At 64.1% G+C, this 25787-nt stretch overlaps 2 protein-coding genes across 5 annotated transcripts in view; both read right to left on the bottom strand.

Moving 5' to 3' along the window:
- The window catches only part of CASKIN1 (CASK interacting protein 1), a 30361-nt gene extending 13343 nt beyond the window's left edge, over positions 1–17018 (bottom strand). For all 3 annotated transcript variants that reach the window (XM_057398089.1, XM_057398092.1, XM_057398090.1), the window contains exons 1-8: positions 16863–17018; positions 3892–3943; positions 1663–1760; positions 1424–1569; positions 1247–1342; positions 879–1009; positions 686–794; positions 382–490 (exon numbers count right to left, since the gene is read on the bottom strand). In XM_057398089.1, coding sequence (XP_057254072.1) covers positions 382–490; positions 686–794; positions 879–1009; positions 1247–1342; positions 1424–1569; positions 1663–1760; positions 3892–3943; positions 16863–16956 — 835 coding nt within the window. In that variant the 5' untranslated portion in view covers positions 16957–17018. The remainder of the gene's footprint in view (positions 1–381; positions 491–685; positions 795–878; positions 1010–1246; positions 1343–1423; positions 1570–1662; positions 1761–3891; positions 3944–16862) is intronic.
- A 2092-nt stretch (positions 17019–19110) lies between these two features.
- On the bottom strand, positions 19111–25467 carry LOC130593155 (hexosaminidase D-like). 2 transcript variants are annotated; one of them, XM_057398094.1, is made up of 14 exons: positions 25132–25467; positions 22224–22320; positions 21900–22140; positions 21698–21807; positions 21373–21460; positions 21123–21287; positions 20848–21031; positions 20604–20675; positions 20305–20509; positions 20152–20234; positions 19903–19985; positions 19655–19752; positions 19456–19545; positions 19111–19359 (listed from the first exon to the last, which is right to left on the bottom strand). In XM_057398094.1, the coding sequence occupies exons 2-14, from the start codon at positions 22316–22318 to the stop codon at positions 19176–19178; spliced, it is 1698 nt and encodes a 565-aa protein (XP_057254077.1). In that variant the 5' UTR covers positions 22319–22320; positions 25132–25467; the 3' UTR covers positions 19111–19175. The 2 variants fall into 2 exon arrangements, with proteins under 2 accessions (XP_057254077.1, XP_057254076.1); XM_057398093.1 differs by lacking the exon at positions 25132–25467 and adding an exon at positions 22488–22679.
- Positions 25468–25787: the final 320 nt, after the last annotated feature.

Below are 25787 nucleotides of genomic sequence, written 5' to 3'. Positions count from 1 at the left end.
TGGGTTGGAAGGGACCCTAAAGCTCGTCCAGTTCCAACCCCCTGCAATGAGCAGGGACGTCTTCAACTACATCAGGCTGCTCCAAACACACCCAGATGATGGCACATCCATCACCCGTGCCAGTATTTCACCACCCTCATTATAAAGAGCATTTCCCCTCTCATCCAGGCTCTATCCCCCTCTTTCAGTTTAAAACCATCACCCCTCATTCTATTGCAACAGGCCCTGCTAAAAAGTCTCTCCCCATCTTTCTTATAAGCCGCTCTTAAGAACTGAAAGCTGCTCTAAGCCGTCTCTTCTCCAAGCTGAACAACTCCAACTCTCTCAGCCATTCCTCAGAGGAGAGGTGCTCCATCCCTCCATTCCCAGTCCCCCCCCTACCCCGCAGCATCTGCTTGATCTCCTTGCTGGCCTGGCTGGTGGTGAACTGGTTGACGATGTCCAGAGCCGTTTGGTTGTAGGTGTTCCTGACGTGGGCATTGATCCCGCTCTGCAATAGCATGGAAAGAGCTTTGGAAGGCGCTGTCCTCCTCTCTGCCACCCCATCGGACCTCTTGGACCACTCTAAGACAGCTCCCTGTCCCCCCCAGCACCCTCCCCTCTATGAACACTCCGTGCTACATCCCCATCTGCGGGGTCACCCCCATCCCGCAGCGCTCTGGGGCGGGGGGGGGGGGTTCCTTACATCCAGCAGCAGCCGCACCACGTCGGTCTTGCCGCAGAGAGCCGCCTCATGCAGCGCCGTGCCCGCCTTGGTCTGCCGGTTGATGTCGATGCCAGCCTGGAGCAGCAGCCTGCAGCGGGGCAGGCGGTGGGCTCAGCCGGGGGCGGGGATGCACACACAGCTCCCGGTGCTGCCCCCTGCCCGCGGCACCCACCGGATGATGTCGATGTGGCCGTTCTTGGCGGCGAGGTGCAGGGGGCTGGTGCCGTTGGGGTCGGTGGCGTCCCCCGGCTTGGGCTCCAGCAGCGCCGCGCACATGTTGCTGTTCAGGAGCAGTTGCACCACCTGCAGCAGCGAGCACAGACGGAGCAGGGCTGCAACGGCGGCTCAGCCGCCTGCCACGGCCACGGCCCCGCTCCCAGCCCCGCTCCTGCCCCCTGCGCGCAGCCAGAGGGCCGGGTCCCCACCACTGCCCGTCCCTGGTGCTGCCCGGCGCTCCCCAAGGATGCTCCAGCATCGCCAGGGACGTCGCTATGTCCCCATCCTCTTCCCCTTGGGGTCCCCAGCCCTGTGAGCGCTTACCCCGACCCGCCCAAACTCGCACGCCAGGTCCAGAGGTGTCTTCCCGGAGTTGTCCATGATGCAGGGGTTGGACTGGTGCTGCAGGAGCATCTCTGACTGCGGAGGAGCGAGACCCCAGCTCGGCGAGGGCAGGGAGGGCAGCAGGGCCCCCCCCCGGCGCTGCCGGCCCCACCGTACCACGTCGTAGTGCCCGTGCTGAGCTGCCAAGTGCAGGGGGATCTGCCCCTCGTCCGACGGGATGTTCACGGAGGAGCCTGCTTTCAGCACCATCTTCATGGGCTCCTTCTTGCCTTGCCAAGCCGCGTAGTGCAGGGGCCGCATGCCTGTGTGCGGCCAGGCTGTGAGCCCCCCGGCGTGCCAGGGCACCCAGAGCCTGCAGAGGGGCAGGGGAGCACGGCCAGCACCCAGGGGCTTGCCTTTGTTGTCCTTGATGTCCACCGCAGCCTGCGCCTCCAGCAGCAGCGAGATGAGCTCCGTGTTGCCATTAAGAGCTGCATGGTGCAGAGCTGAGAACCTGGGGACCAGCCACAGCGTCAGCGCCCATTGTCCCTGTCCCCCCGGCAGCATGACCTTCAGTCTGCCCCCGTCCCAGCACCCCAGGGCACCCGCTCTGCATCCTGCAACCCCCCACGTGCGTGTGTCCCCAAGCTCCCTGCGTACACCGAGCTCTACCTCCCTCCATGGGCTGAAGAAGCCACAAGGATTTAGACACAGCCATGTTTGAGGCAGGAGCCAGCCACGTCCCAGTGTGCAACCAGGGCCAGAGGCTGGGATGTGCCAGCATGGATGGGGCTTGGTCTCCAGCCCATCACGTTGCCTTGGGGCTCTGCAGCTGCAGGACAAACCCCACAGCCCATGCAGTGGGATGCAGAGATGGGGATGTGGCAAGGCTTGGAGCGGGGTCTGCTGTGTCTGCTCCAGGGATGCTGGAGCAAGATGGTTGCAGATGAAACACTCCCTGAGGATGCTGAGAAGACCCCACAGGGCTGGAGGCAGGGCAGGCACAGGGGGGGGTCCCCACTGAGGATGGGAGTGCCATGGAGCTGCCCTCCCTCCCCACTGACCCACTTACCCCAGCCTAGCCCTGGCAGCACGGCACAGGGGGGACCCAGGCTGCCAGATGGCAGCGGTGCCCCTGCCCGGTGCTGGGGGAAGCCCCCGGTCCTACATCCCGCTCTGCTTCCACAGCACCCGGGATGGCTGGGCCACGCCAGGAGGCTCATGGCTGGGAAGCAGGCCAGGAGCTGACCTACTTGCTGCTCCCGGCAGCAGCATCCTCCATGCGGCTGAGCTCACACCCGCTGCCTGCTGCTGCTGCGGGCCCTGTCGCACACAGCATCCCCATCCCATCCCATCCCATCCCCAGGCCACCCGGTGTCACTGGAGCACGGGAACACTGTGGACCCCAGTGGATGCCCCAGTGCCCAAGAGGCTGATGGGGCGATGATCCCATCTGACCTCCATCACCAGGACCCTGGTCAAGGGGGACACATCCGCTCTGGGTACCATGCTTCAGCCACCACGCTCCCCATGGAGCTGCTGCCCGGGATGCTCTGCAGGAGCAGGGATGTGAGCAGACAGCTCCTGCGGAGCCGATCCCCAGCATCTGCTGGGGAAATGTCAGTGTTTTCCACTCCAGCGCCCAGCTCAGATCTGTTCAAGATGGTGCCAATCGCAGCTCCCCCCCGGGGCTCCCTCAGGGGCTCTCCCCTGGCACAGCCCATCCGGCTGCAGTGGCCACTCTGTGCAGGGCACTGTTCCCTGGGGACACAGGCACAGTGGGTGCTCACCCATGGCACCCACCAGCCCTGCAGTCAGCAAGAGATGGGGACCTGAGGCACAGCAATGGGGCTGGATCCTTTCCAGGAGCATCACTGGAGGCCAGAGGTGGTGCAGGGCTGCTCCTGCACCCCCCAAGCCAGTCAGAGCCAGAGCAGGATGTGAGCAGGGCCCTGCCTGCAGCTCAGTGGGCATCCTACCCCTACCACAACACAGCCCTGTGGTGACGTACATCACCCCATGGCGCAAGGTGGTCCATGGGGTGATGCATCCCCTTGCCCTGCCCCACATCACACCCTCCAGCCCCTGCCCCATGCAGGCAGCACCAGGCACCCTCCCCACCGCTGGTTGATGCGCTCAGATGGGGGCACGGATGCCTGCACGCACACACACGCTCAGCTGCACATCTGCACGCTCGCATGCACCCATGCACGCGCACACGTGCTCATGCGTGGCTCAGCAGAGCTGATGTGCTGACGGTACCAAGGGATGCCCATTGCCACGGGGTGAGGATGAGGGACCTGGGCTGCTGCAGACACGTGTTCTCCCATTCCTGACCTCATCCGGCCCCTCTGCTCAGCACCATTTCCATGGGCAGCACCATTTCCACAGCAGACCCATCCCTGGGGACCAAGTGCCATCGCCCAGCCCCGTGTCCTGCCACCCTGCTCAGTGCAGGGGGACCGTGCGGGTGCAGGGGAGGCTTTGCCCATCCAGACCCCAACTCCACCGCTCCGGAGAGCCTGGTGTGCCCACACAAGACTTGCTCACTGCACCCTGCCATGCACACACCCCCAAGCACACGCACCCCCGTCCGTGGCACCCCGCAGCGCGCGCACCCCACCGCATGCAGGGCTCCCACTCACCCATCGGTGTCTTGGAAGTTGACGTTGACTTTCTTTGCGGATCCGAGGAGCTCTGTGAGGGAGGGAAGGGGACAGCAACGTGAGGGCAGAGCAGCACAGGGGGTGGCCAGGGCAGGGACCCGGGGTGCAGCTCCAGATCTCCCTCCCCGCCGTGGTTTTGGTTCCCTGCAGCTCCGCACATTTCCCACCCCACGCTTGCCTTTGTGGGCACACAAAGCACCTCGGGGCGATGCAATCCCATTAGCACCCGAGGAGGGATGGAGCCAGATTTACATGAGATTTATCAGGAAAGTGCCACTCAGGCTTTGCAGCGAGCCTGCTCTTCCTCACAGCCCAGCAGCGACACGGAGCAGGAGGAAGAGGAGGGTGGCTGCAGCACGGCAGAGCCCTGGGGTGGGGATGCAGGCCTGGTACCCACACCGGAAGGGGCAGCTTCACGCAGGGAAGGGAGACACGGAGCAGAGGGATGCTTCTGGTGCGTCATGGCCATGGCCTTGCTCATTGCCCCTGAGCTGTGTCTCCTGGTCAGCATCCCATTCATTGCGTGGCACAAAGGGCTGCGCTGGCAAACAGGGCACCAGCAGTAGGAAGAGTGGCTCTGACCCGTGAGCCTGGTCCATGGGTGATGGAGGGACCCAGGGGTGGCCAGGGTGGTGGCAGAGATTTCTCCCTTCCCATGCAGAGGCTCCCAGGCTCTGCACCCTCCTGCACCCCAGCAGCTCCCTGACAGCCCGAGCTGCAGGGCATTTGTTAACGGCACAGCCCTGTGCCAGTGGGTGAGAACTACAGAGGAGGGCTTCAGAACAGCCAGCACCATCAGCCCCCATCCCCGAGGGGATGTGGGGGGGCTGTGGGCCCAGAACCACAGGATCCCAGCCTGGTTTGGGTTGGAAGGGACCTTAAAGCTCCTCCAGCTCCAACCCCTGCCACGGGCAGGGACCCCTTCCACTGGAGCAGCTTGCTCCAAGCCCCTGTGTCCAACCTGGCCTTGAGCACTGCCAGGGATGGGGCAGCCACAGCTTCTCTGGGCACCCTGTGCCAGCGCCTCAGCAACCTCACGGGGAAGAGCTTCTGCCTTAGTTCTAACCTAAATCTACCCTGTTTAAACCCATTATCCACTGCCAGCATGAAGCCGCTGTCCTTCAAGGGCCCTGGTGCTGGTGCAAACATGGGGTTGATTCTCCACCAGTGCCACACCAGCTCCCACCATCTAGGACCTTGCCTTGGCTCCTTTTGGGTGCCACCATCCACATGCTGGTGGCACCCTGCTGTCACATAGAACCAACCCTATGGAACCCCATCAGCACAGTGCTGCACCTAAAGCCCTTTCCCTGGCCACTTTGAATCCGTGCCGGGGCCTGAGTGCACCAGGATGCTCACGGCCTCTGCCACAGCTTTAACCAAAGTCAAACCACTGCATGGCTGGAAGTCACTGACTAAGCACTTGGCACGGGCACTGATGGAAGTGCTAAAGAGATTTTGGCAGCCACAACCTCTCCTGCAGGTGCAGGAAGGAGGGATTCGCTGCTCCGGTGTGTTTGGTCGATGATGGTGACGGAAGATGCTGGGGATGGGTGTTAAGGGATGCAGCACCGATCCTCAGGCATTGCCCCATCCCAATTCCTTCCCGGGAGCAACCCATGGTTAAAACCAAGCCCTGCAGACCTCCAGCTCTCTGCAAGGACCGGTTAACCCAAGCGGGGCCCGTCTTGGGGCTGGAGATCGGAGCCAGTGCTGGGCACGGTGCCGCTCCTGCGCCCGCCGGCTCCTTTTGTCCACATCCCTGGGGGTGCAGCTCGGCCCCCTTCTCCTGGGAGCTGTTTCTTGGCTCTGGACGGCAGCGGAAGCGGCGCTGGGCTCCTCTCCATCAGCACTGAATAGCACCTTTGTTGGGGAGCTTGGCCACAGCTCCGGGCTGGCGGGGAGCAGCTCACCCCGTCCGCTGCGGTCAGTCCTGATGCTGTGGGCTTCTGCCCATCAGCAACGTCCAGCTCTTCCCAGGGGAGCACAGGGGTGGGATGTGGGGGCTGTTCCCCCACAATGGGGACTGGTGTGGTTTGTTCATGTGTTAAATGAGCAGTGTGGATGCTCCATCATGTGGAGCTTGGGCTTTCGGTTGCTGGAAGGAGGATGCGAGGAGCTGGCAGTGGGCATCCTGCAGTACCCTGGCCCTCCCCATGCCTTCAGGGCCCCGCTGGTGTCCCTGTCACTCCCTGTGACCCAGCAGTGGCACTTCTTAGGCATCAGGAAGAAAACTCTTCCCTGTGAGGGTGCTGGGGCACTGGCACGGGGTGCCCAGAGAAGCTGTGGCTGAGCCTGGACCCCAACCAGACCCTTGGCACAGCCCCACTGCAGCTTGGAGCCTGCAATTCCCAGTGCAGCGGGAGCAGGACCCGCACCCAACACATCACCAGATCCACAGCCCGGGCTCACCTCAGCCCCACTGCTGCCGCCTGGGATCTGCAGCCTGGATTGGGAAGTGAGATGTGGGAGAGCTCGGTAGTGGCTGGGAAGCACAAGGAAAACTCCTCCATTAACAAGGGAGAGGGAAGGGAGCAGGAAGGGAGCTGCCAAGTGAAAATACGAGCCACAAAAGGAGAGAACACGGCGGGGAGGAGAGAGCAGGGCTCCTGCACGGCCACGCTGCCAGCGGGCAACGAGTGTGCCCCTGGCCACCCTCCCTGCGGGATCACAGAGGGGTGACACAGAGCACCGAGCACCCATGAGCACCATCCTGCACAGAGACAGGTGCTGGGGCCACCAGGCAGATGCTGAGAGGGAGCACAGGGAGGGCATTGGTACCCTCAGCACTGGGACCCTTCGACTGGACCCTCTCAGTGTCCTTGGGACACCTCAGTGTCCTCTCCTTGCTCGCCATGGGGTGCTCAGCTGATGCTCTCCTTGCGCCCCGCCCCATGGCACAGTCCCCCCGCAGCTCTCAGAGCAGGGTCCGTGGGACAGGGTCCCCCCGGTGGCGCTGAGCAGGGTCCGTGGGACCGCAGGGCAGGGGGATGCGCTGCGGGATGCAGCGAGCCCCAGCCCCGGCACCTCCAGCTCCATCCCGCAGCCCCTGCGTGCCGCGGGAGCCGCAGCCGCCTCCATAGGCACCGACTACAAACAGCTCCTGCCGCGGGTGCACAGAGCCGCGGGGAGCGCAGCCCGGCCACGGCTCCAGAAGCGCCTCCGCTTGAACACCGGGAGCACGGGAGCTGGATGCGCGCTCGGGTTCAGCCTCCGAGCCCCACACCGGCCCCGCACCGGCCACAGCCCCGGGGGGGGGGGGGGGCACCGCGATGGCCGCCGATGCACGAGAAGGATGCACATGTGGGGTGGGCACGCAGGCAGAGCGGCTCTGACAGAACATGGGGCCACCTGCGTGGCACCATGGACCCCAGTGCCGTGCACAAACACTGCCCTGGGTACCCCGGTGCATGCCGCAGGGATACCCCTGTGCCCAGCCACTGCTCCTGACATCCTGGTGTGTGCCATGGGGACACCTATGCCCAGCTGCTGCTCCTAGTGTATGCCACAGAGATTGCCCAGTGACCAACCATTGCTCTGGGTATCTCGGTGCACGCCACAGAGTGGCCACCACACCCAACCACTGCTCCTGGCATCCTGGTGAGTGCCATGGGGAGACCGCTGCTCTCAACCACTGCTCTGGGCATCCCAGTGTATGCAGCAGGGAAAGGCCAGTGCACAACCACTGCTCCGAGCATCCTCACACATGCAATGGAAGTCCCCTGTGCCCACCTGCTGCTCTGGGCATCCCAGTGCATGCCATAGGGAGACCCCTGTGTCCAACCACTGCTCTGGGCATCCCGGTGCGTGCCGCACTGAGACCCCCATGCCCATCTACAGCTCCAGGCATCCTGGTGCACGCTGCAGGGTGACTCCCATGTACAATCACTGCTCCGGGCATCCCGGTGCATGCCATGAGGAGATCCCCATGCCCAGCTGCTCCAGCCCTGTCGCTACACACATGTCCAAAGCCACAGCCCCACACAATGGAACTCCTCAGTGCCTCGGGGGGGGGGCCCTTTCCATCCCCAGCAGCGGGTCCATGCAGTGCTCAGGCGCCAGCCCCCTGCATCCGCAGGCAGAGCCGCGCCAGCAGCGATCGATGCCCATCCGGGGCGCGGGGGCTCCCGGCCAAGCCCCCGCTGACAAAGCACATCCCGGCTCCTGCCAGCTCGCAGGGAGCGGGGCTGCTCCAAGCAGATGGCTCCAGCCTCCGCGGTATCAACATCTACTTAATGAGGGGAAAACCATCGCTGCTTCCCCCCCCCCCCCCTTCTCTTGGTGGCAGTGAAGAATGAGCCAGGGCAATCCCCTACATCCTTATCTCCATCCTTTCCATCACCCTGCCGCAGTGGTCCCCTCCTCTCCATCCTCATCATCCCTGTCACCCCCTTATCCCCGGCCCATGTGGGCAGCAGGATTCAATATGTTCCCCCCCCCCCCCGCCCCAAACACAATGGGTGCCCTCAGGAGCAAGCACCCCTGAGGAAGGCAAAGCAAGGGAGGAGGACCCCGCAGCAGCATCGCCGTGAGCTGCCGGATAAAGGAAGCATCCAAAATAGCTGCTCTTAATTATATCCTTGCTGACGAGTGCCACGCAAACAACGGGCGCTGCACGAGGAGCAGGGGCAAAAGGGGGCTTATCCCCTCGCAGGAGGGATTGGGGTCCCCATGGGGGCATGTGCATGGGCAGAGCTCGTGGCCACGAGCTCTGCCCATGCACATGCCCCCATGGGGACCCCACAGAGGTGGGCAGAGCATCCCCGACTCCAGGGAGCCGGTCCTTGCTGCTGACAGGCAGCAAGAAGCTTGTACTCTCGCAGCCAAGGTCGTGTCAAGCGCGATGCTCGGATGCTAATGAAGCCGTTATCGTCTTCTGATCGATTCGGGCTGTATAAATAATGCACCGGGAAGCTCTGGGACATGGGAAGGGATTGCCTGGGGCAAAGAGGTGGCAGGGATGGGGTGGGCCTAATGCAGTTCAGTTCCCAACACAGCTGGATAACAACTGCCCATCACAGCTGGATAATGACTGACCAGCATAGCTGGATGCACCAGTGACCACAACTGGACAACAACTCCCCATCACAGCTGGACATACGCTGCTCATCACAGCTGGATACCCCAGTTTCCATCACAACTGGATAACTACTGCCCATTACAGCTGGATGCACCAGTGACCATCACAGCTGGACATGCACCAGCTGGATGACTACTGCCCATCACAGCTGGACAACAATCACCCATCACAGCTACATGCACCAGTGACCATTACAGCTGGATAACAGCAGCTGGATGCACCAGTGCCCATCACAGCTGGGCACACACCACTTGCCGCAGCTGGAAACCCCAATGCCCATCACAGCTGGAAAACAACTGCCCTACACAGATGGATACCCCAGTGCTCATCACAGCTGGAAAACAACTGCCCATCACAGCTGGACACTCACAACTGAGTGCCCCAGGGCCATCACAAGCCCTTCCCCAAATCACAAGGCACTTGTGGAGGATGCTGCCCCGTGCCCAGCGCAGGCTCCGGGTGCCCGTCCCTCACACGGAGCCTTCCCTAGGGAGCTGGGAATCAGCGCTAGGGAATCGATCGGCTGTGGCAGCCTGAGTCACGGTGCTGCAGCAGCGCAGGGCTGTCCCCTGGGGCCAGGATGAAGCAACTTAAACGCAGCTTTCAAGAGGCTGTGGGGACTCCTCCGTGATTTCATTTTCAAAAATAGGGAAACTTTCTGCTCCCAAGGGAGTCCGAGGGGCTGATCCCTGCAGCAGGAGCAGGAGGAGGCAGGGATGGAGGACATGGCTGTACTCAAGGCAGAGCCAACCTGGGGCTGGGAGCCATGCAAGGGACCCAGCACCCCACAATACCCACCAGTGCCAGGCTCATCAGCTGAGCATCCTGGCTCTCCCTGCATCAACGAGCCTTATCCTCACCCGACCTTTCCTTGTGGTGCCATAAAGCCTGCCCAAGCCATGCAGCATCCCCCAGGATCTTCCCCAGCCCCAGTCTGGGGCTCAGCCATGCAGCCCCCCAGCTCTACAGACCCTTCCTGCTGTGAATCCCCAGCAGCCTCCTGCCCATTCCATGCTGCTGGACAAACCCGCTGACCCCTGAATAACACACGGTGCTGCGCTGTTCTGCCGTGCCAGGGGCTCGGCCCTGTGCAAGCAGGGATGCAGGAAGCCGGTGACAGGGATGGGTGCAGGCAGCGCACTGGGGACACGCGGTGTCACGCTCAGCTCCATGGAACCAGCTCCAAGCATCGCTCCAGCCCGGTGCCAGCCGCACGCCCACCCTCGTCTCTGCGGAAACGCGTGTTGGTGTCGCTTGCATTGAGAGCCCGTCCCCCCCGCGCCGAGGCAGCAGCGAACAGGTAATTTCCAGTAATCACCGCGGCTGGAAGGAGTCACCGCCGACACACGGCGAGGCTGCCGCGGCAGGGGACGGGATGGGGCTGCTCGGAGCTACCGTCAGCATCCACCCCTCCATCCGCATCCCGGCACCGCGCGTCCCCGGTGCCCGAGCAGCGGCTGCCCAGGACACGAGGGCAGAGGGAGGCAGACGCTGGCACCACTCACCTCCATCCCAGGGCTGCCCAGCTCCATCCTCCCCATCCTCATCCTCACCTCCTCTGCGGAGCCAGGGAACCCTGGGAGGACCAACCCAGCCGTGCTGGCCTGCAGGGAGGGACCGGGAGCTTTGGGTTGCTTAAAGCATCATTAACTAATGAGTAGTCGCTATCATCTGACCTCCCACGAACCCTGCTGCAGCCCAGCATCACTGGGAAGTGTGGGGAGCTCCCCAGCATACACAGAGCATGTGCCTGCGTGCATGCATGTGCGTGCATGTGCATGCAGGTGGGCCAGATAAATAAGGCGGCACCCAGCGCTGTCCCCAGGATGGCAATGGGGGACCCCTGCTCCATCGCTGCTGGGAGATGGGGTTTAAAGGCAGCCCCAGGACCCGCACACGCCGGGGCAGAGCCATCCCGGAGGATGCAGCAGCTGCGGAGCTGCACAGAGCGAGGAGCGCGCTGTAAACAGCCCAGCTGCAATGCAGGAGCCGGGCAGGCGGCTGCTTTGTCTGCTCCAACCGCTCCGGCGGCCGAAAACCGAGCGGGGCCTCAGCGAGGAGGAGGAGGGGACGCGGAGCCGCGCCGCTGGCACACATCTGGAAGGGATCAAGCTGCTGCTGCCGCCGCTGCTGAGAGCCCGGCACCGAGCCCCGCAGCAGGCCGGGGAGGAGGCACTGCCGGAGCAGCCATGGGCACACAGGGCAGACGCACACGGGCACACGCATGCACACCGATGCAGAGGCACACACCACACACGGATGCACGCATGTACCTGGCCACATAGAACCACAGAATCACAGCACGGTTTGGCTTGGAAAGAACCTTAAGAACACCTAGTTCCAATGCCCTGCCACGGTGCATGGATGCTCATACACACACGGATGCAGACGGGCACACACAGGCACACTGGCAGAGTAGCGCTGGTGCAGAGCACCTGGGGATGGTGCTCGGAGAATCAGTGTCCAGGCTGTGCCCATAGCAGCTGCTTGGGCACCATCTCCATCCTCTCCATCTCCAGCTGATCCAGGCCATGGGGATCCCATCATCCCAGTGCACCCCAGCCACACAAGCACCTTGATCCGCTTGGTTCTTGCCATGCAGCCAGCGCTGACCTTGCTGGTGAGACCCAAGGAGACCCATGCAGACCAGTGGCTCTTCCCAGCACCGCGCTTCCCTGGCCGATGGCTCACGCCATGCACCGGTACCCATCCATCACCAGAGCAGGCCCAGCAGCGCAGTGCCATCAGGCTGAGCCAGGGCCGGTGCAGCATCCCCAGCTTCCCATTTCTCAGGCTGATTGCTCCTGTCGCTGTGGAGCCCAGCGTTAAACACCTCATTTTCTGCTCCCGTATCGAGTTGGAAAATACTATTAACATTTCATTACAGCTTAAAGATCCCTCTCAGCCCAGCACAGAGCCGGTCTGCCGGCGGGATCGCTCCTGTGCCAGGCAGGATGTGCTGGACCCTGTTGCTCCAAGGAGAGGGGACCAGGAGGGTGAATCCACATGTCCCAGCTGCAGGATGGGATGGTAACCTGGGACAGGGGTGGACATCAGTGCTGCACTAACCCAGCACAGCCCATCCTCGTGGTACCCCTGGCCACAGGTGGGACACAGCAAGGTGATGGAGTAGCACCAGGATGGGAGCACCATGGCAAACACATGCAAGAGCAGCCCTGAGCATCACCCCAGAGCCAAGCAGCCCCCTCCACCACTCACCCTGCCAGCAATAGCACAGCTCTTGAGGAGCCAGCACTGCTTTGGCCTCCACTGGGACCCTGCCACAGCACTGTGCAGCTGCCATCCAGGAGCATTGCCTCCGTAGGGTGGAGGACGCTGCAGATGGTGCAGCATCCCACTCCCTCCTGCAGGCACAAGGGGAGCAGGAATGGGTTGGGGGCACCCCAAGCCAAGGACGGGGCTGATCAGAGCCTTTCCCACTGGCTTGGAAAGGGAGGGAAGAGTTAAAGGGAGCACAGAGCAGGGGAGAGGAGCCAGACGCCAGCCTGGCTACTGGAAACCACGATGGGCTGGCAGAGAAGGGACTGCAGATGGGGCTCAGAGCACCCACAGCACCATCACCCTCATCCCTGCCATGCTGGGAGCATCACCCACCACAGCACCCGGCAGCAAGGTCCTGGTGTGGAAAACAGCCAGAATCAGTGGCCATGGGAGAGCCACGGGCACAAGGGGCTGCCCAGAGCTGGCAAAGGGCGAATTGGTGTCAAGCCAGGCGAATTTGGGACTGTGCAAGAGAATCGAGGCCAGCGAGAGAGCCTCAAGCTGGGATTGGAGCCGCCAGCTCACAGCTCCTTTGCTCCGCAGCAGCCAACAGCCCCGGGTCCTCTGCAGCATCCTATGGCAAACAGGGACCCCACAATGGGAGGCTAAAGGAGGGTTTGGACCCACAGTTCCAGCCCAGCCGCAGTGGGGAGGCAAGGAGATGTAAACCAAGGAGCAGCGCCCCAGGCTGAGCAGGAACCCCGCGCTGGAAGGGAACTTGGCACCCGCCAGCCTGCACCCTCCTGCCAAGTCCTGCTGGGAGCGAGCTTCACACACGGGCTGGAAGCCCCGAGAAGTTTGTAAGGGACCTGCTGGCACCATTAAACACAGCAGCAGCAGGAGCTGCTCAGCCTGGACGGCCCCGAGGCCCCGTGCCTGGGATGCACCAGCATCGCCTGGTGCCAGCATCACCCCACGCCGGCATCACCACCCGCATCCCAATGTTTCACCCCTTAATCTGTGCCAAGGGGATCAGGGAGGGCCATGGGGATACATGGGGGGAGCCAGCATCCCTTAGGCCAAGCTGACCCGGGATCTGGACCTGCAGCCACTTCCTCCTGCTCAACACCGATGGCTCCAGAGGCTGCAGCACCCAGGGGCTCCGGTGTCCCAGCCAGCTCCCTCCTGCCCAGGCTTCCTCCCAGTGCCCGCGGCCAAGGAGCAGGAGCCATGAGATGCTGGCAGCACCGGGGAGGTTTCCGGTGCCAGCGGGGGGACCCGGGCAGCTCCGGCACCCTGGGCACTGCCCCACAATTGGATTTGCAGCTGCCCGGCCTTTTACTGCATGGAAATTGAATTGTGAAATGTCAAAGACATTTCCCAACTGCGCCATATTAGCCTGGTTTTATTAAATCCTGTGATCAGAGGAGATTATTAATGCAATCAAATGCAGGCAACACAAAGACCCAGCCCAGAATTAACTGGCCATAGGGCAGGAGGCAGCCAGCAAGGTCCTGCCCAGGAAGTCCCTGTTCCCAAGGGATCTGGCTCCTGTTCCCACTGTCCCGCATCCCGCTGAGCTGCTGCAGCTCCATTCGCATCCCGGGATGTTTCCCACGGGATGGCAGCACCCCAGAGGGTGATGAACTCCCTGAGCCTTGGGGTCCCTGCCCTGCTACCAGGCCCGCGCTGCCTGCACCAGGCTCATCCATCCAAGGAGCTGCCTGGCTCCTGTCCTGGGCTTTTCACTACTGGGGAGCTCTTCCTGCCCGGCACAGCCAGAGTTTGGCTGGAGGCAGCCACAGCCTGGGCTGGGTTACTCTTGCTTAGAGGGATGCAGCGCTCCACAGCGGGATCCAGAGCCCAGCCGGGCAGCTCCAGCATCCCAGCCGGCCACATGAGGACACGAGCCCTGATGTACGGGGGACCAGGATGGCACCGAGGGCCAGGCATGGGGTGGGCAGCGCAGCTCTGCAGGGTGCAGCCCCAGCTCCCAGCCCCACGTCCAGGCTGCAGTCAGCCCGTGCCACGCTGGATGCTCACCCTGCCTTGTGCTGGGACATCCTTGCTGCATGGAAGCTCTTTGCAACCCCCCCCAGCCCAATGGGAGAAGCCGGGCACAGGGTCCAACCCTTGGCTCAACATCCCTCCTATGGCACCAGTGGGTGCCAGACAGGAGCTGCTTCCAAAGGGAAAAGCCGCTGGCAGCATCAGCCTCGCAGGGAAGCAGCCTCCTCGCTCCAACATTCCACAGCCAAGGAACTACAGCTCCTCTGTACATCACAGCACCCTCTCCTGCTTCCCAAAGCCCCAGGCGCCTGGGACAGGGACAGGCATGGATGCTGCTAGGGACACCCCAGCGCCCCATCCCATGCCATGGTGCCCGGGGCCAGGGAACGGAGGGGAAAACGCCAAGTCACCACAATTCTTCGAGGTAGCACCGGGAGGAGGGAGCAGGGAGGGGAACAGTTTTGCTGCCAAATCCCTGCATCTGATTTGCGTAACTTTCAGACAACCTCATCAATTATGGATGCCCGGGAAGCAAGCGCGGTGCGCGCTGCGGCCGGCCCGGGCCCCACAAACTCGTACTCCTCCGGCTAAATCGGGCCCCACGTCACCATGGCAACCCGTGGTAATTCACGCAGGGATTTCAAAAATCCCATTTATTAAACCCCACATGAATAGGATATTGCCCAGATCACGGAGCTCACTTACAAACCCTCCCGCTGCTGCACAGCGTGGGGAGCACCGGAGGCACGCGTGGGGCTGGCACACGGAGGGATGCGGGGACGCCGCCGCATGGGGACAGACCCTGCTCGGTGCTCTCCCACCCTGTGCCATGCGCAGCTCCTCCAGCCCTGCTGCTGCAACCAGAGGTGCTTGTGCGCTCTATGCCATGAGCACGGCACCACACAGGAGTCAGGTCCAGGGGGGAAACGGCACCAGAGCATCCCAGCACCAACGCTGGTGGGTTTGGCAGAGCTGGAGATGTGCAAGCATCCAGGCCCACAGCAGGAATCACCCCAACAGCAGGCTGGCCAGGCACGGCCTCACTGGGAGCCCATTATCCCTGTCCAATGAGCCCGGCACAGGGAGCACCACTGGCCCCGTGGCCAGAGAGCTCTGCAGCGGGAGATGCAGCAGAGCAGGGCTGGGATGGATGCAGGAGGAGGTGGTGGCCCTCGGGCACCTCTGGCCGTTGCCACAGCAACGCCAGCTGTGTGCAGGGGATCACGCTGGGCCCAGGCCTCGTCCCCATCCCCACACGCTACTCCAAGAGGCCATGGCAGTGGCAACACCTGGAGCGGGTTGGGATGGAGGGGACTCCGAGCTGGAGCCGCTTCTCCCCCTGTGTAGTCCCTTGGCAGGGAGAGCAGTGATGGCACCGGGGACACAGGGGGGCACAACACCAGCCATGCATGAGGGACCTACACCAGCCCTACACGACACTGGGGACACGATGGATGCCACACCAGCCCTGCATGACACCAGGGACAGGGGGATGCCTGCTCAGCACCAGGACACAGGGGAAGCTGTGCTGTGCTTAACCAGGACTACTCCTTCATGAGACCAGGGACGGGGGACACTGCACCAGCCCCACACAGCTCCAGGGACATGGGGTGCCACATCCAGCCTGGGAAGCAAAGGTGCTGCACGCCCAGTGTCCCAATGCCACACCAGTGCTCCCTGCGGTCCCTGCTCGTGCCCAGGGATGCTCCCAGCCCCACGCACCAGGCCTGAAACCTGCGGCTGCATCAGCACCATGAATAATTCAGTCCCGGGTGGAACGCCTTCACCAGAGCACTTACATTGCACAGCGAGCAGATACTCCTGGAGCCACACACACGTCCACACGCAGACACACGCATCCCCACACGTCCGGCCCCGCAGGCTCACACCGGGGCGCGCACACACACGTTGAGGGGGCACACACACACACGGGGATGTGCAAACCCAGCCGCAGGGATGCGCCCAGGGAGATACCCGCGGAGCCTCATCCAAACACCCCCACACACAGCACCACCAACACAGCCCCATCCAGACACACATATGCCGGGGTACACGGATACACAAACACAGACACGCACCCAAACACAGACACGCGTGCACGCACGTACACGCGCACAGGCACATGCAGATGCGTGCAGGCACCGGCAGCCCCGGTGCGCACACGCACGGGCCGTGCACACACGCTCCACGCACACCAAGAGACCTCCAGCCCCTGTCTGTGCCCAGGCCAAGCCCCGGGACACCGGCCCGGCCCCGCTCCCCGGGGCCGCGGGACCTGCTCGGGGGCACAGGGCAAGGGCAGCCCGGCCGTACCGGGGTGCTGCACCGGGACCGGTTTGGCGAGGCTGTGCAGTGATCCCGGCCGGGATGCTCCACAGCCGCCAGTGCCCCCCACGCCGGGCTGCCCCTCCTCTCAACACCGGGGTGCCCCCCGGGAGGGGTCCCGGCACGTTTACGGTCCCCCGCCGCACCGGGGAAGGGCCGGGGATGCTCCGGGGCCGGGCAGGGCGGCATCCCGGCCGGGATGCGGGCCCCGAGCCGCCGCGCCCGCTCCTGCGACGCCGGTCTGAGCCCCCCCCTTCCCCGTCCTCCACCGCCACCGGCGCCCCCGGCCCGGCCCCGCCGCCGCGGCACTCACTGGCTTTGCCCGGCTTGGGCCTCTGCAGCAGCTTCTGCACGGCCGCGATGTCCTCCGCCTTCACCGCCTGCACCAGCTCCTGGTCCTTGCCCATGGCTCCGCCGCGCCGGGGCTGCCGGCTGCGGGCTCACGGCCCGAGCATCCTCCGCGGCTCGGGGCGGGCGGCTCGGTTCGGCTCCGCACGGCTCGGTACGGGCACGGCGCGGCGCGGGCCCCCCCGCCCAGCCCGCTCCGGAGGCGGCGGCGGCGGCGGCGGGCGCCCGGGGCGGGGCGGGGCGCGGCGGGGCGGGGGGGGCCGCACCGGGAGCGCGGCGGGCAGCGGGAGGGAGGGGAGAGGAGGAGGAGGAGGAGGAGGAAGAGGGGAAGGGGCGGGGGCCGCGCCGGTGCCCGCGGGCGGGGCGCGGGGATCCCCCCGGTGAGGGGAAAGGTGCGGGGGCCCCGGGGCCGCGGGGTCTCAGCCGCCCCGTGGCCGGAGGGAGGCTGCCTTCGGCCTCTTCTTCCTCCGGGAGGACCCCTCTGCTCCCCCCTCCCGCAGCCCTGCCTGGCGACCGCCAGCCTGTGGTGGCTGCTAATGGGAACCAGGCTGGAGCAGCTTTCCCGTTTCCTTAAATAAAGCCTTTATCACCGCCTCATTTTCCACTCCTGCAGCCACAATGGCCAGGGACACTCGTCCCCTTCCACTTTTTTGTGCCTTAAATGGCTGAGACATTAAAGCCGGGGGTGCCGGGGGGGGGGGGTGTGTGTGTGTTTGGCTGTGCTGAGGGCTGGGGATGCTGATGAACCAGATGGGAAATGGGGCCAGCCGTGGACGAGGCATTGATGTGCTGATAGAGCCTGGTCAGGGCAGAGCACGGCCATCACCGCACAAAATCACACCCAAATTCCTGCTCCTCAGGTAAGTTCCTGTCTAAAAGCCCTGCGGAGGTCCTGGCTCCAGCAAACCGATATTGGGGCATGGTGGTCCAGAAGACCTGTACCCAGGTGGCCACTAAAGCATCGGTCACTGCATGGGGATGGGAGGCTGCAGTGGGAATGACGGAGGGAACCGAGCTCCTCCTGATGCCCCAAGCTGGATCTCAAGGATCTTTGCAGCCCCCAACTCCCTTTTCAGCCCCCGGCTCCAGGCTGACCCCCCCCCTTCATGGGCAGCGGGGTCCATCTCCTCTCCCCACCCCCACTTTCCAATCCAGGACATTTGGGATGCCAGCGGGAAACGCCGTCTAATCTGCCCTCTAATCCCACAGCCGGGCTGCCTGCGGCTGCATGGGGGGCTTGAGCTGCTCTGGGTCTCCCTGGGCTGGGGGCTGGGGCTCCCAACGTGCCCGGGGGCCCAGGCAGGTCAGGGGCATCCCTCACATCTGCCACCACTTGATAACAAACGAAGCTCCTCAACAAAGGTCCCTTTGTGCCCATTGCTCTCTCCTGCCAGGCTCCTGCACTCGGGGACCCGGCACTGACACGGGGCGGGGCAGCCCCATTGGCCTCACTGGGTACCGGCACCGTTGTACCCGAGCCAGGACCCAGGCAGTGGGGCTGTGTGAGCTGAGAGGGGCACACGGCCACTGTCCCTCCTCGCCGGGCTAAGCCAGGCTCCTGCAGAGGAGCTCAAACCATCTCGCGTTCCTGCGGCTGCCTCCGGGCTCTTGCCAAGTCGGGCTGTGGAGAGCAGAGGAATGTGCAGTGAAGTGTCTGTGCTGCTGCCCTGCACACACCGGGCCCCAGCCAGCCCTGAACGGGCAGAGCTGAGGGCATGGGGGGGCTGGATTCACCTCCCCTCACTGCTGAGGGTGCTGGGACACTGGCACAGGGTGCCCAGAGAAGCTGTGGCTGCCCCAGGCCAGGTTGGACACAGGGGCTTGGAGCAACCTGGTCCAGTGGAAGATGTCCCTGCCACTGGAACTGGACGAGCTTTAAGGTCCCTTCTCACCATTCCATGACTCTATGATCCTGTAGGGAGCACACAGCAGCTCTTAAGAACAGCACAGGGCACACGGACGTCTCCATGTGCCCGGAGGCACCACGGGGCACGGGCTGCCCTCTCCCTGCCCTCCATCACGCTCTGCAGAGCAGGACCCAGGAGCCCATGAGCTGTCACAAGACAGACCCCAGCTCCCCCCCGGCCTGCACAGGGTGGGCAGAGCCGTGTCCCCCTCCAGCACCCAGCAGCATCTACGAAAATACTTTATTGTGGATGTGGGATGTGCTCTGTACAGGGCAGCCACAGCAGCAGCGCAGACACCGGCACGCATGCGACCTGGCCCCAAAGCCCAGCACAGGGGGGGCAGCGGGAGCTGGGAGGGGGGTCAGTGGCCCCTACGTGGCCTTGGGCCGGGCGTTGAGGCGGATGATGGCCCGGTAGTCCCGCACCAGGTCCCGCAGCTGGTCCAGGTAGGGGTTGACGTTCTCCTCCATCCACTCCTCCACCGTGTCGGGGTAATAGACCCTCTCCAAGTGGGTGCGCAGGTCACGGATGAAGCTCTCCCAGTCCTCATGGAGCCTGGCAGGGGCAAAAAGGGGACTCCAGCTCCCTCCTGTGAGGGACCCCAGAGCTGAGCCCCTCACACACACCCAGGGGGGTCCCAGCATCACGTACTTGAGCACCTTGCTGCCAAAGCTCTCCATGTTTCGGGGGTTACCAAACTGGTGCTTCCGATGGTAGGGGCTGAACCAGCCCTTGATGGCACTGGGGAGGCACAAGGGGGAGTGGGGGGCACCCAGGGATGGGGACCTGTACGTGGAGCAAGTCCCATCCCATGGGAAAAGTCCTGTGCTCCAGCCCTGCTGTTTGTTACCTCTCCTCCTCCAGGGCTTTATAGATGCTCTCCTTCAGGTGGCCGTTAACCTGCTCAACCATGTGGTAGATCTCTGCACCGGGGAACACTCCCCTGCCCTCGCTGGGGAAGGGAGAAGGTGGGAGCTCAACATGTGGGGTGCACAGGGCTGGGGTATCCTCAGCCCCAAGTGGGTCTGGGACCCCCTCCAGTGCATCCCTTCAGATGCCATGGGACAGCGGTGCTGTGGCCACCCCCAACACAGCCACTCGCCATGTGCTCTGCTCCAGCTGCATGCTCTCGAAGCCCAGCACATCCAGGACCTTCCTCTTCGTCTCTTCCGTGAATCCCCCTGGGCAGAGCAAAGAGAAGGGCAGAAGGGGCCACCCCACCAGCAAAGCCAGGGGAGCTGAACCCATCCTTCCCCTGCTTCCCACCTCCCAGCACCCTTCCCTGCAGGATGCGGTCTCACTGTGGGGTAGGGAGATGGGGCTGGCAGCAGGGTGGTGGAGGCTCACCGGTCACCAGGGTCTGCAGGCAGATGGCCAGCGAGGGGATTCCAACAGGGAGCAGCTCGCAGAGCACCGAGTAGTGATCGTACCTGCGGGCAGGAGCATCACCCATCACCTCCTGCATGGCACCAGGGAGGATGCGGGTACCAGCACCCTCACCTCTGCCAGCCCGTGAGGACGATGCCCTGGAGGCGCAGCGGGGCCAGCTGGGGCAGTGCCTCCATCACCCGCAGCCAGCTCAGGTGGTTCCTCAGGTGGAAGCTCAGCGGGGGCCAGGCCTGCGCTGGTCCTGTGGTGCCCTTGAAGGCGCTGGCGAACCACACGGCCTCGAAGCCGCTCTCCGCATACTTGGTGAGGAACGGCACTGCGGGGTGGGGGGGACACCGGCGGTACCGTACCCGGGAGGCTGGGGGGACCTGGGGGCAGCCTCCTCCATCAGTCCAGGCACATCGCCTTACCGAGCTGCTCGGCCTCAAAGTCGGGTGCATAGAACCACACCACAGGCGAGACGTGCTTCGCTATCCCAGACTCTGCAGAGGGAGCAGGGACAGGGATGAGGATGCTGGCACCAGCAGCAGGAGGATGCCTGATGCTCCTTATGCTCCCCGGGACCTGCATCCCTGCAGGACCAGGCACCAGCCACGACACCATACAGACACCGAAGCTCCTGTACCACCAACTGCTTTATCCCCATCCGCTCACCCTGCAGGGCTCCCACGCTGATCTTCCGCAGCATGTCGTCCCACATGAGCACCCGCAGCCCCCAGTACTGCGTGGTGATGAAGCCCAGCACCTCCTTGATGTGGTTCAGGTACATGGTCCCCGTGTCACCCTTGTTGTGGCTCATCCAGTTCTTGGAGTCCGTCCCCTCCCCGAGATGGAAGACCTGGATTGGGAGAAGGAGGATGCTCAGCAGCCCTAGGAACGCCCACAGAGCCTGGGTGAGGGCTGGGGTCCCGGCAGAGCCCAGTGCCCACCTCATCTGCACCGATGTGGATCCACGTGGAGCGCTTGTGCTTCTCGATCACCTGTGCCAGGATGCTCTTGAGCAGGGCCAGGGTGTCAGGGCTGTGAGGGTTGAAGCTGTTGGGGAAGCGCTCGACCTCCCGCAGGCGCTGGTACTTCTCGTGCTTGAGGATGAACTGCACCGGAGGAGCCGTCAGGGGCTGCGATCACCCTGGACCCCCCTCATCACGACGTGGGATGAGGAGCAGGAGCATCCCCTACCTCCACGTGCCCAAAGGTCTGCACCAGGGGAACCACCTCCAGCCTGTGCAGCTCCGCCAGCTGCTGGATGCGCTCGATGTCCTCCTCGCTGGGAGGGCAGGGACGGGCTCAGCGCGGGCACAGGGCACAGCACGAGGCCATTCCCTCCTCCCGCTCCCCCGGCACCCTGCCCGCGCGGCCCCGGCCGCCCCACACCCGCCTGGACTTTGCTATGGGGACACAAATATTGACCCTGCGGGGCAGGAAGCTGGGCTGGGGCACCCGGCCCGGCCCTCGCACCGTGGTTATCATGGGGCCGGGCGCGTCACACCCAGCCCTGGCTCACCTGTACGCGTACGGGGACTTGAGGACTTCCAGCTCCCCTTTGAAGGGGAACATGTCCTCGTACTCCATGAGGACGCCGTTGGCTCCCAGCAGGGACAGGAGAGGGAACACCTGCATTGGGCAGCGTGGGCTCGTTCCTGGTGCTCAGCCCCCTGGGCACATCCCTCCCGGCACATCCTTCCCATCCCCAGCATCTATCTCACCTGCTCCAGGTAGGAGACGCGGGGCGCAGCTCCCTTGAGGTCCAGGTGGACCAGCCTCATCTCGGTGGCACTGATGTCCCTGGTGACCTGCTGCTGCCCAGGCTCCTGCCTCGGGGCTGTTATTTTGGCCACAGGGAGCAGCAGGACCTGGCTCTGGGGGCCGGTGTCCTCAATGCTGTCACCAGCATCCCCCCAGAACCCGCTGTCCTTGCTCACGTGCTTCTGCAGCTCCAGGGTAAAGCTGCAGGGACCGCATCATTGCTGGGGTGCCCCACCACACCCAGGGGGTCCCCATGACCCCCCCCCCCCCCCCGGTCTCTTTACCTGTCACGGAACAGGAACTTGATGCCGGCCAAGGCCACGAGGAGCAGCACGACGAGGCGCAGCAGGTTCAGCCGGTGGCTCCGCTGGAAGCCCATCCCTGCAGGACACACACGGAGGTCCCAGGCAGCACCCAGGCAGGGACCCCAGTACCCCCATCCATCCCCATGGCCAGGGCAGCACCAGACCTGGAGAAAGGGGGGGGGTACCCTCCCAGCACCCCGCTCCCCATGGGGCCATGCTCAGGGTACCCCGTGTCCCTCCTACCTCATGTGCCCCAGGCTGGGGCCAGCGGCCAGAGCTGCCTTTGCCTCTGCCTGCACGGGCGCAGCCTCCTTGGCTCTGCCAGCGCGGGAGCAAACAGGGTGGTGGCTGCAGGGCAGGTCCCCAGCGGGGTCCCCTGAGCCCTGCGAGGCCGGGGCAGTGTCACAGGGCCGGTGGCTGCGGTGGCATCAAGGGGGATCCCTGCGGATGGAGGGGAGGGGATTGGACCACCGGGAACACGGGATGGGCACGGGTATGAGGGTGGCAGCGCGGACCCCTCCCCAGCACCCATGGGGACAGGCACCATCCACCATGGAGGGGAAGGGGCACAAACCAGTATCTGATCCCTCGTGGGACACGGAAAGCTCGAGTCAGAGTTGCCACAATTAAGGTCAATCACATTCATTCAAAGTCCTTTTTTCCCCCCCTAAAGCAGTACCGATAACTCCTGAGATGGGGATGGACCAATTTAGCTGGGTGTGAGCCCAAACCACAGGCAGCTCCATGGAGCAGGAGGCAGTGGGTGCCCCTTCCCTGCTGCCCCCCATGGCTACAGCCCAAGGGCTTGTGCAGAGATCTGTATTCACTGTGTGACCAGCCCTGACACCAGCCCCACAGCAGCAGGAGATGCTCCACGTGCCCAAACCCTGGTGAGCACCACACTGGGACAGCACTGGGACCCCCCAGAAGCTCCCAAAGCCCTTTTGGCTGAGCTGCACCTGAATTCAGGGCTCAACCCAGCAGCTGATGGATTTGGGAACTGAAAAGCAGCTTTGGTGGTGCACAAGCGGCTCAGCCGATCGCGAGGGTTTGGTTGGTGGTGCCAAAGCATTGGCACCAGGGGACAGCCGCTGAGCTGCCCCGTGCCAGGGCTCTGAACCAGCCCTTGCCCAAGACACAGCACTAATCCCTCTGGACACGCTGTTCCACTGCCATGGGGCACAGGAAGGGTGCAGAGACCGGGACCCCTGGCACATCCTGCAGAGCCAGCCTGGGATGCGCTGTCCCCAGAGCACAAGGCCCCAGCACAGTCACATCACAGGGCAGTGCGGGAAGGAGCTGGAGCATCCCATCCCCATCCCTATCCCCATCTCCATCCCCATCACCCAGATCCCATGGGTACCAGGTCCCTTAGTGCTCATGCACAGGCTGCAGGGCAGGAGCCTGGTTTTGGAGCATGTCGCGCCCATGCTATCCCCTGCACTCACACCCCTGCACGGACACAATGCCTTGTGCTCAGGGGACAGACGTGGCACCCACTCTCAGCCCTGGGTGCTCCTGGCAGCTCCAGCACAGCACAGCAGGGATGTGCCAAGCTGGGAATAGGAACATGCCAGGCTGGGGATGCTGCCAGCCCGGCGTCACCTCCACTGGGTGCATGAGGAGGCACCGGGGGACATGGGATTGGGCACGGGGTGGGCACGGGGAGCCCAGCACCCAGGAAGACCATAACCATGCCGAGTGCTGATGGTGCTGTGATGGGAACACCGCTCCGGACCGGAGCAGGGATCAATATTGAGACAGATGCTGTCAGCCTGCTCAGAGCTGGCGCTTTTACTGCGGGATCTTAAACTGAGAACAGGTTCTGGGATCCAAGCCCCACTGGCACGGCTCAGGCAGGGTGGGCACATGGGGCACAGCACCAAGGGGTATGGGGCAGCCACGATGCGGTGCCAGTGCCGATGGGTGATCCCTTTGTAGACAGGGCTCAGCTGATCCACGCCGCCCCTCGCTCCCGGCATCCTGCCGCCAGCACCCGCTGGGCTTGGGAATGTGACATCTTCCTCTGCCAACCCTTTGGGGACGGCGCTGGCACGGTCCCCGGGAGGCTCGGAGCAGCCCCTGGCTCGGTGCTCGCAGGAGCCATGGGCAAGGAGGGAACGGACCCTCACCCACACAGGTGGGGTTTGTGCCCCGCTCCCCAAAACCAGCCCGGTTCCCTGCTCACCTTCCCGAGCCTGGAGGAGGGGGGAACGGAAGCAAATCCAAACCTGGGCCTGGGGAGAGGGGGGCCATGGGGAGGATGGAGCTGAGAGCCTCCGGGGTGCTGTAGGGCACGGGATGGCAGCAGGATTTGGGGTGCCGCTGCGGGGTTTGGATGCCACCCCTCTGCTCTGTCATTCCCAGCCATCGCCATGCCAAACCCTCGCTCCATCAGAAGAGTGACGCTGCTCCGTGCACCCCCCTGTGCACGCTCGCACTCACGTGCACGCTCACACGCTTCCAGAGCCTTCCTCTGTCAGCCTGGCCGAGGCCGCCCCTCATTCCCAGGTGTTCCATCGCGGGATGAGCTGCCCCTTGCCATGGGGAGCTGCGGACCCTGAGCCCTAACAGCGGCAGGAGGGGGCCCTGTTCACACCCTGCACCCCACAAGTGGGGCCACCCCACGTCCTGGGTACCACTCAGGCATCCCCTTGCCCTACAGCAGCCTCTGGGCTCTGCTCTCCATCCTGGCGGCCCCGGTCCCCACTGCGGCACTGGGAATCTCTGCATCCCATTGAGCATCCCTGTATCCCCCGGCAACCGGGCATTCCAGCATCCCTGCATCACCTCGGGCACCCCTGCATCCCCCTGAGCATCCCTGCATCACACCGGGCATCCCAGCATCCCCGCCCCTCCGGTCATCCCCGGCTCCCCCGGCCCTTACCGGCAGGTGCGGGGCCGCCGCGGGCACTGCCGGGAGCGGGTTCGAGCCCGGACCGCAGCCGCTGCCGCTCTTAAAGGGCCCGTTCTGCGGCGGCACCGCGGGCGCTGCGGTGGGAAGCGCAGAGGATGCTCCGGTCCCCGACACCCCCGTGCACAGCGGGGCGGCACCGGTAGGGCGGGGACCGGGCCCCACGCACCGGTGCGACACAGGCGCGGAGGGGACACCGGCACGGCCCTGCCCCGGGGGTGGCACCGGCCCGAAGGGGTGGTACCGAGACCACTCCTCGGCGGGCCTGCAAGAGCCCGGTGTGTGCCCGGTTCCGGTGGGTTCCCGGTTCTAGTGCCCGGTTTCGGTGCCCGGTTCCAGTGCCCGGTTCTAGTGCCCGGTTCTGGTGCCCGGTTCCGGTGGGTTCCCGGTTCTAGTGCCCGGTTCCGCTGCCCCGTTCCGGTGTTCGGTTCCTGGTTCTAGTGTCCGGTTCCGGTGCCCGGTTCCGGTGGGTTCCCGGTTCTAGTGCCCGGTTCCGGTGGGTTCCCGGTTCTAGTGCCCGGTTCCGCTGCCCCGTTCCGGTGTTCGGTTCCTGGTTCTAGTGTCCGGTTCCGGTGCCCGGTTCCGGTGGGTTCCCGGTTCTAGTGCCCGGTTTCGGTGCCCGGTTCTAG

Source organism: Pezoporus wallicus, unplaced genomic scaffold (assembly GCF_028554395.1).
Source record: "Pezoporus wallicus isolate ANWC-B61680 ecotype Strahan unplaced genomic scaffold, APGP_CSIRO_Pwel_v1 contig_6274, whole genome shotgun sequence".
Classification (NCBI taxonomy): domain Eukaryota; kingdom Metazoa; phylum Chordata; class Aves; order Psittaciformes; family Psittacidae; genus Pezoporus; species Pezoporus wallicus.
Note: the sequence above shows the minus strand (reverse complement) of the source record. Positions and strands in the feature narration are given on the sequence as shown.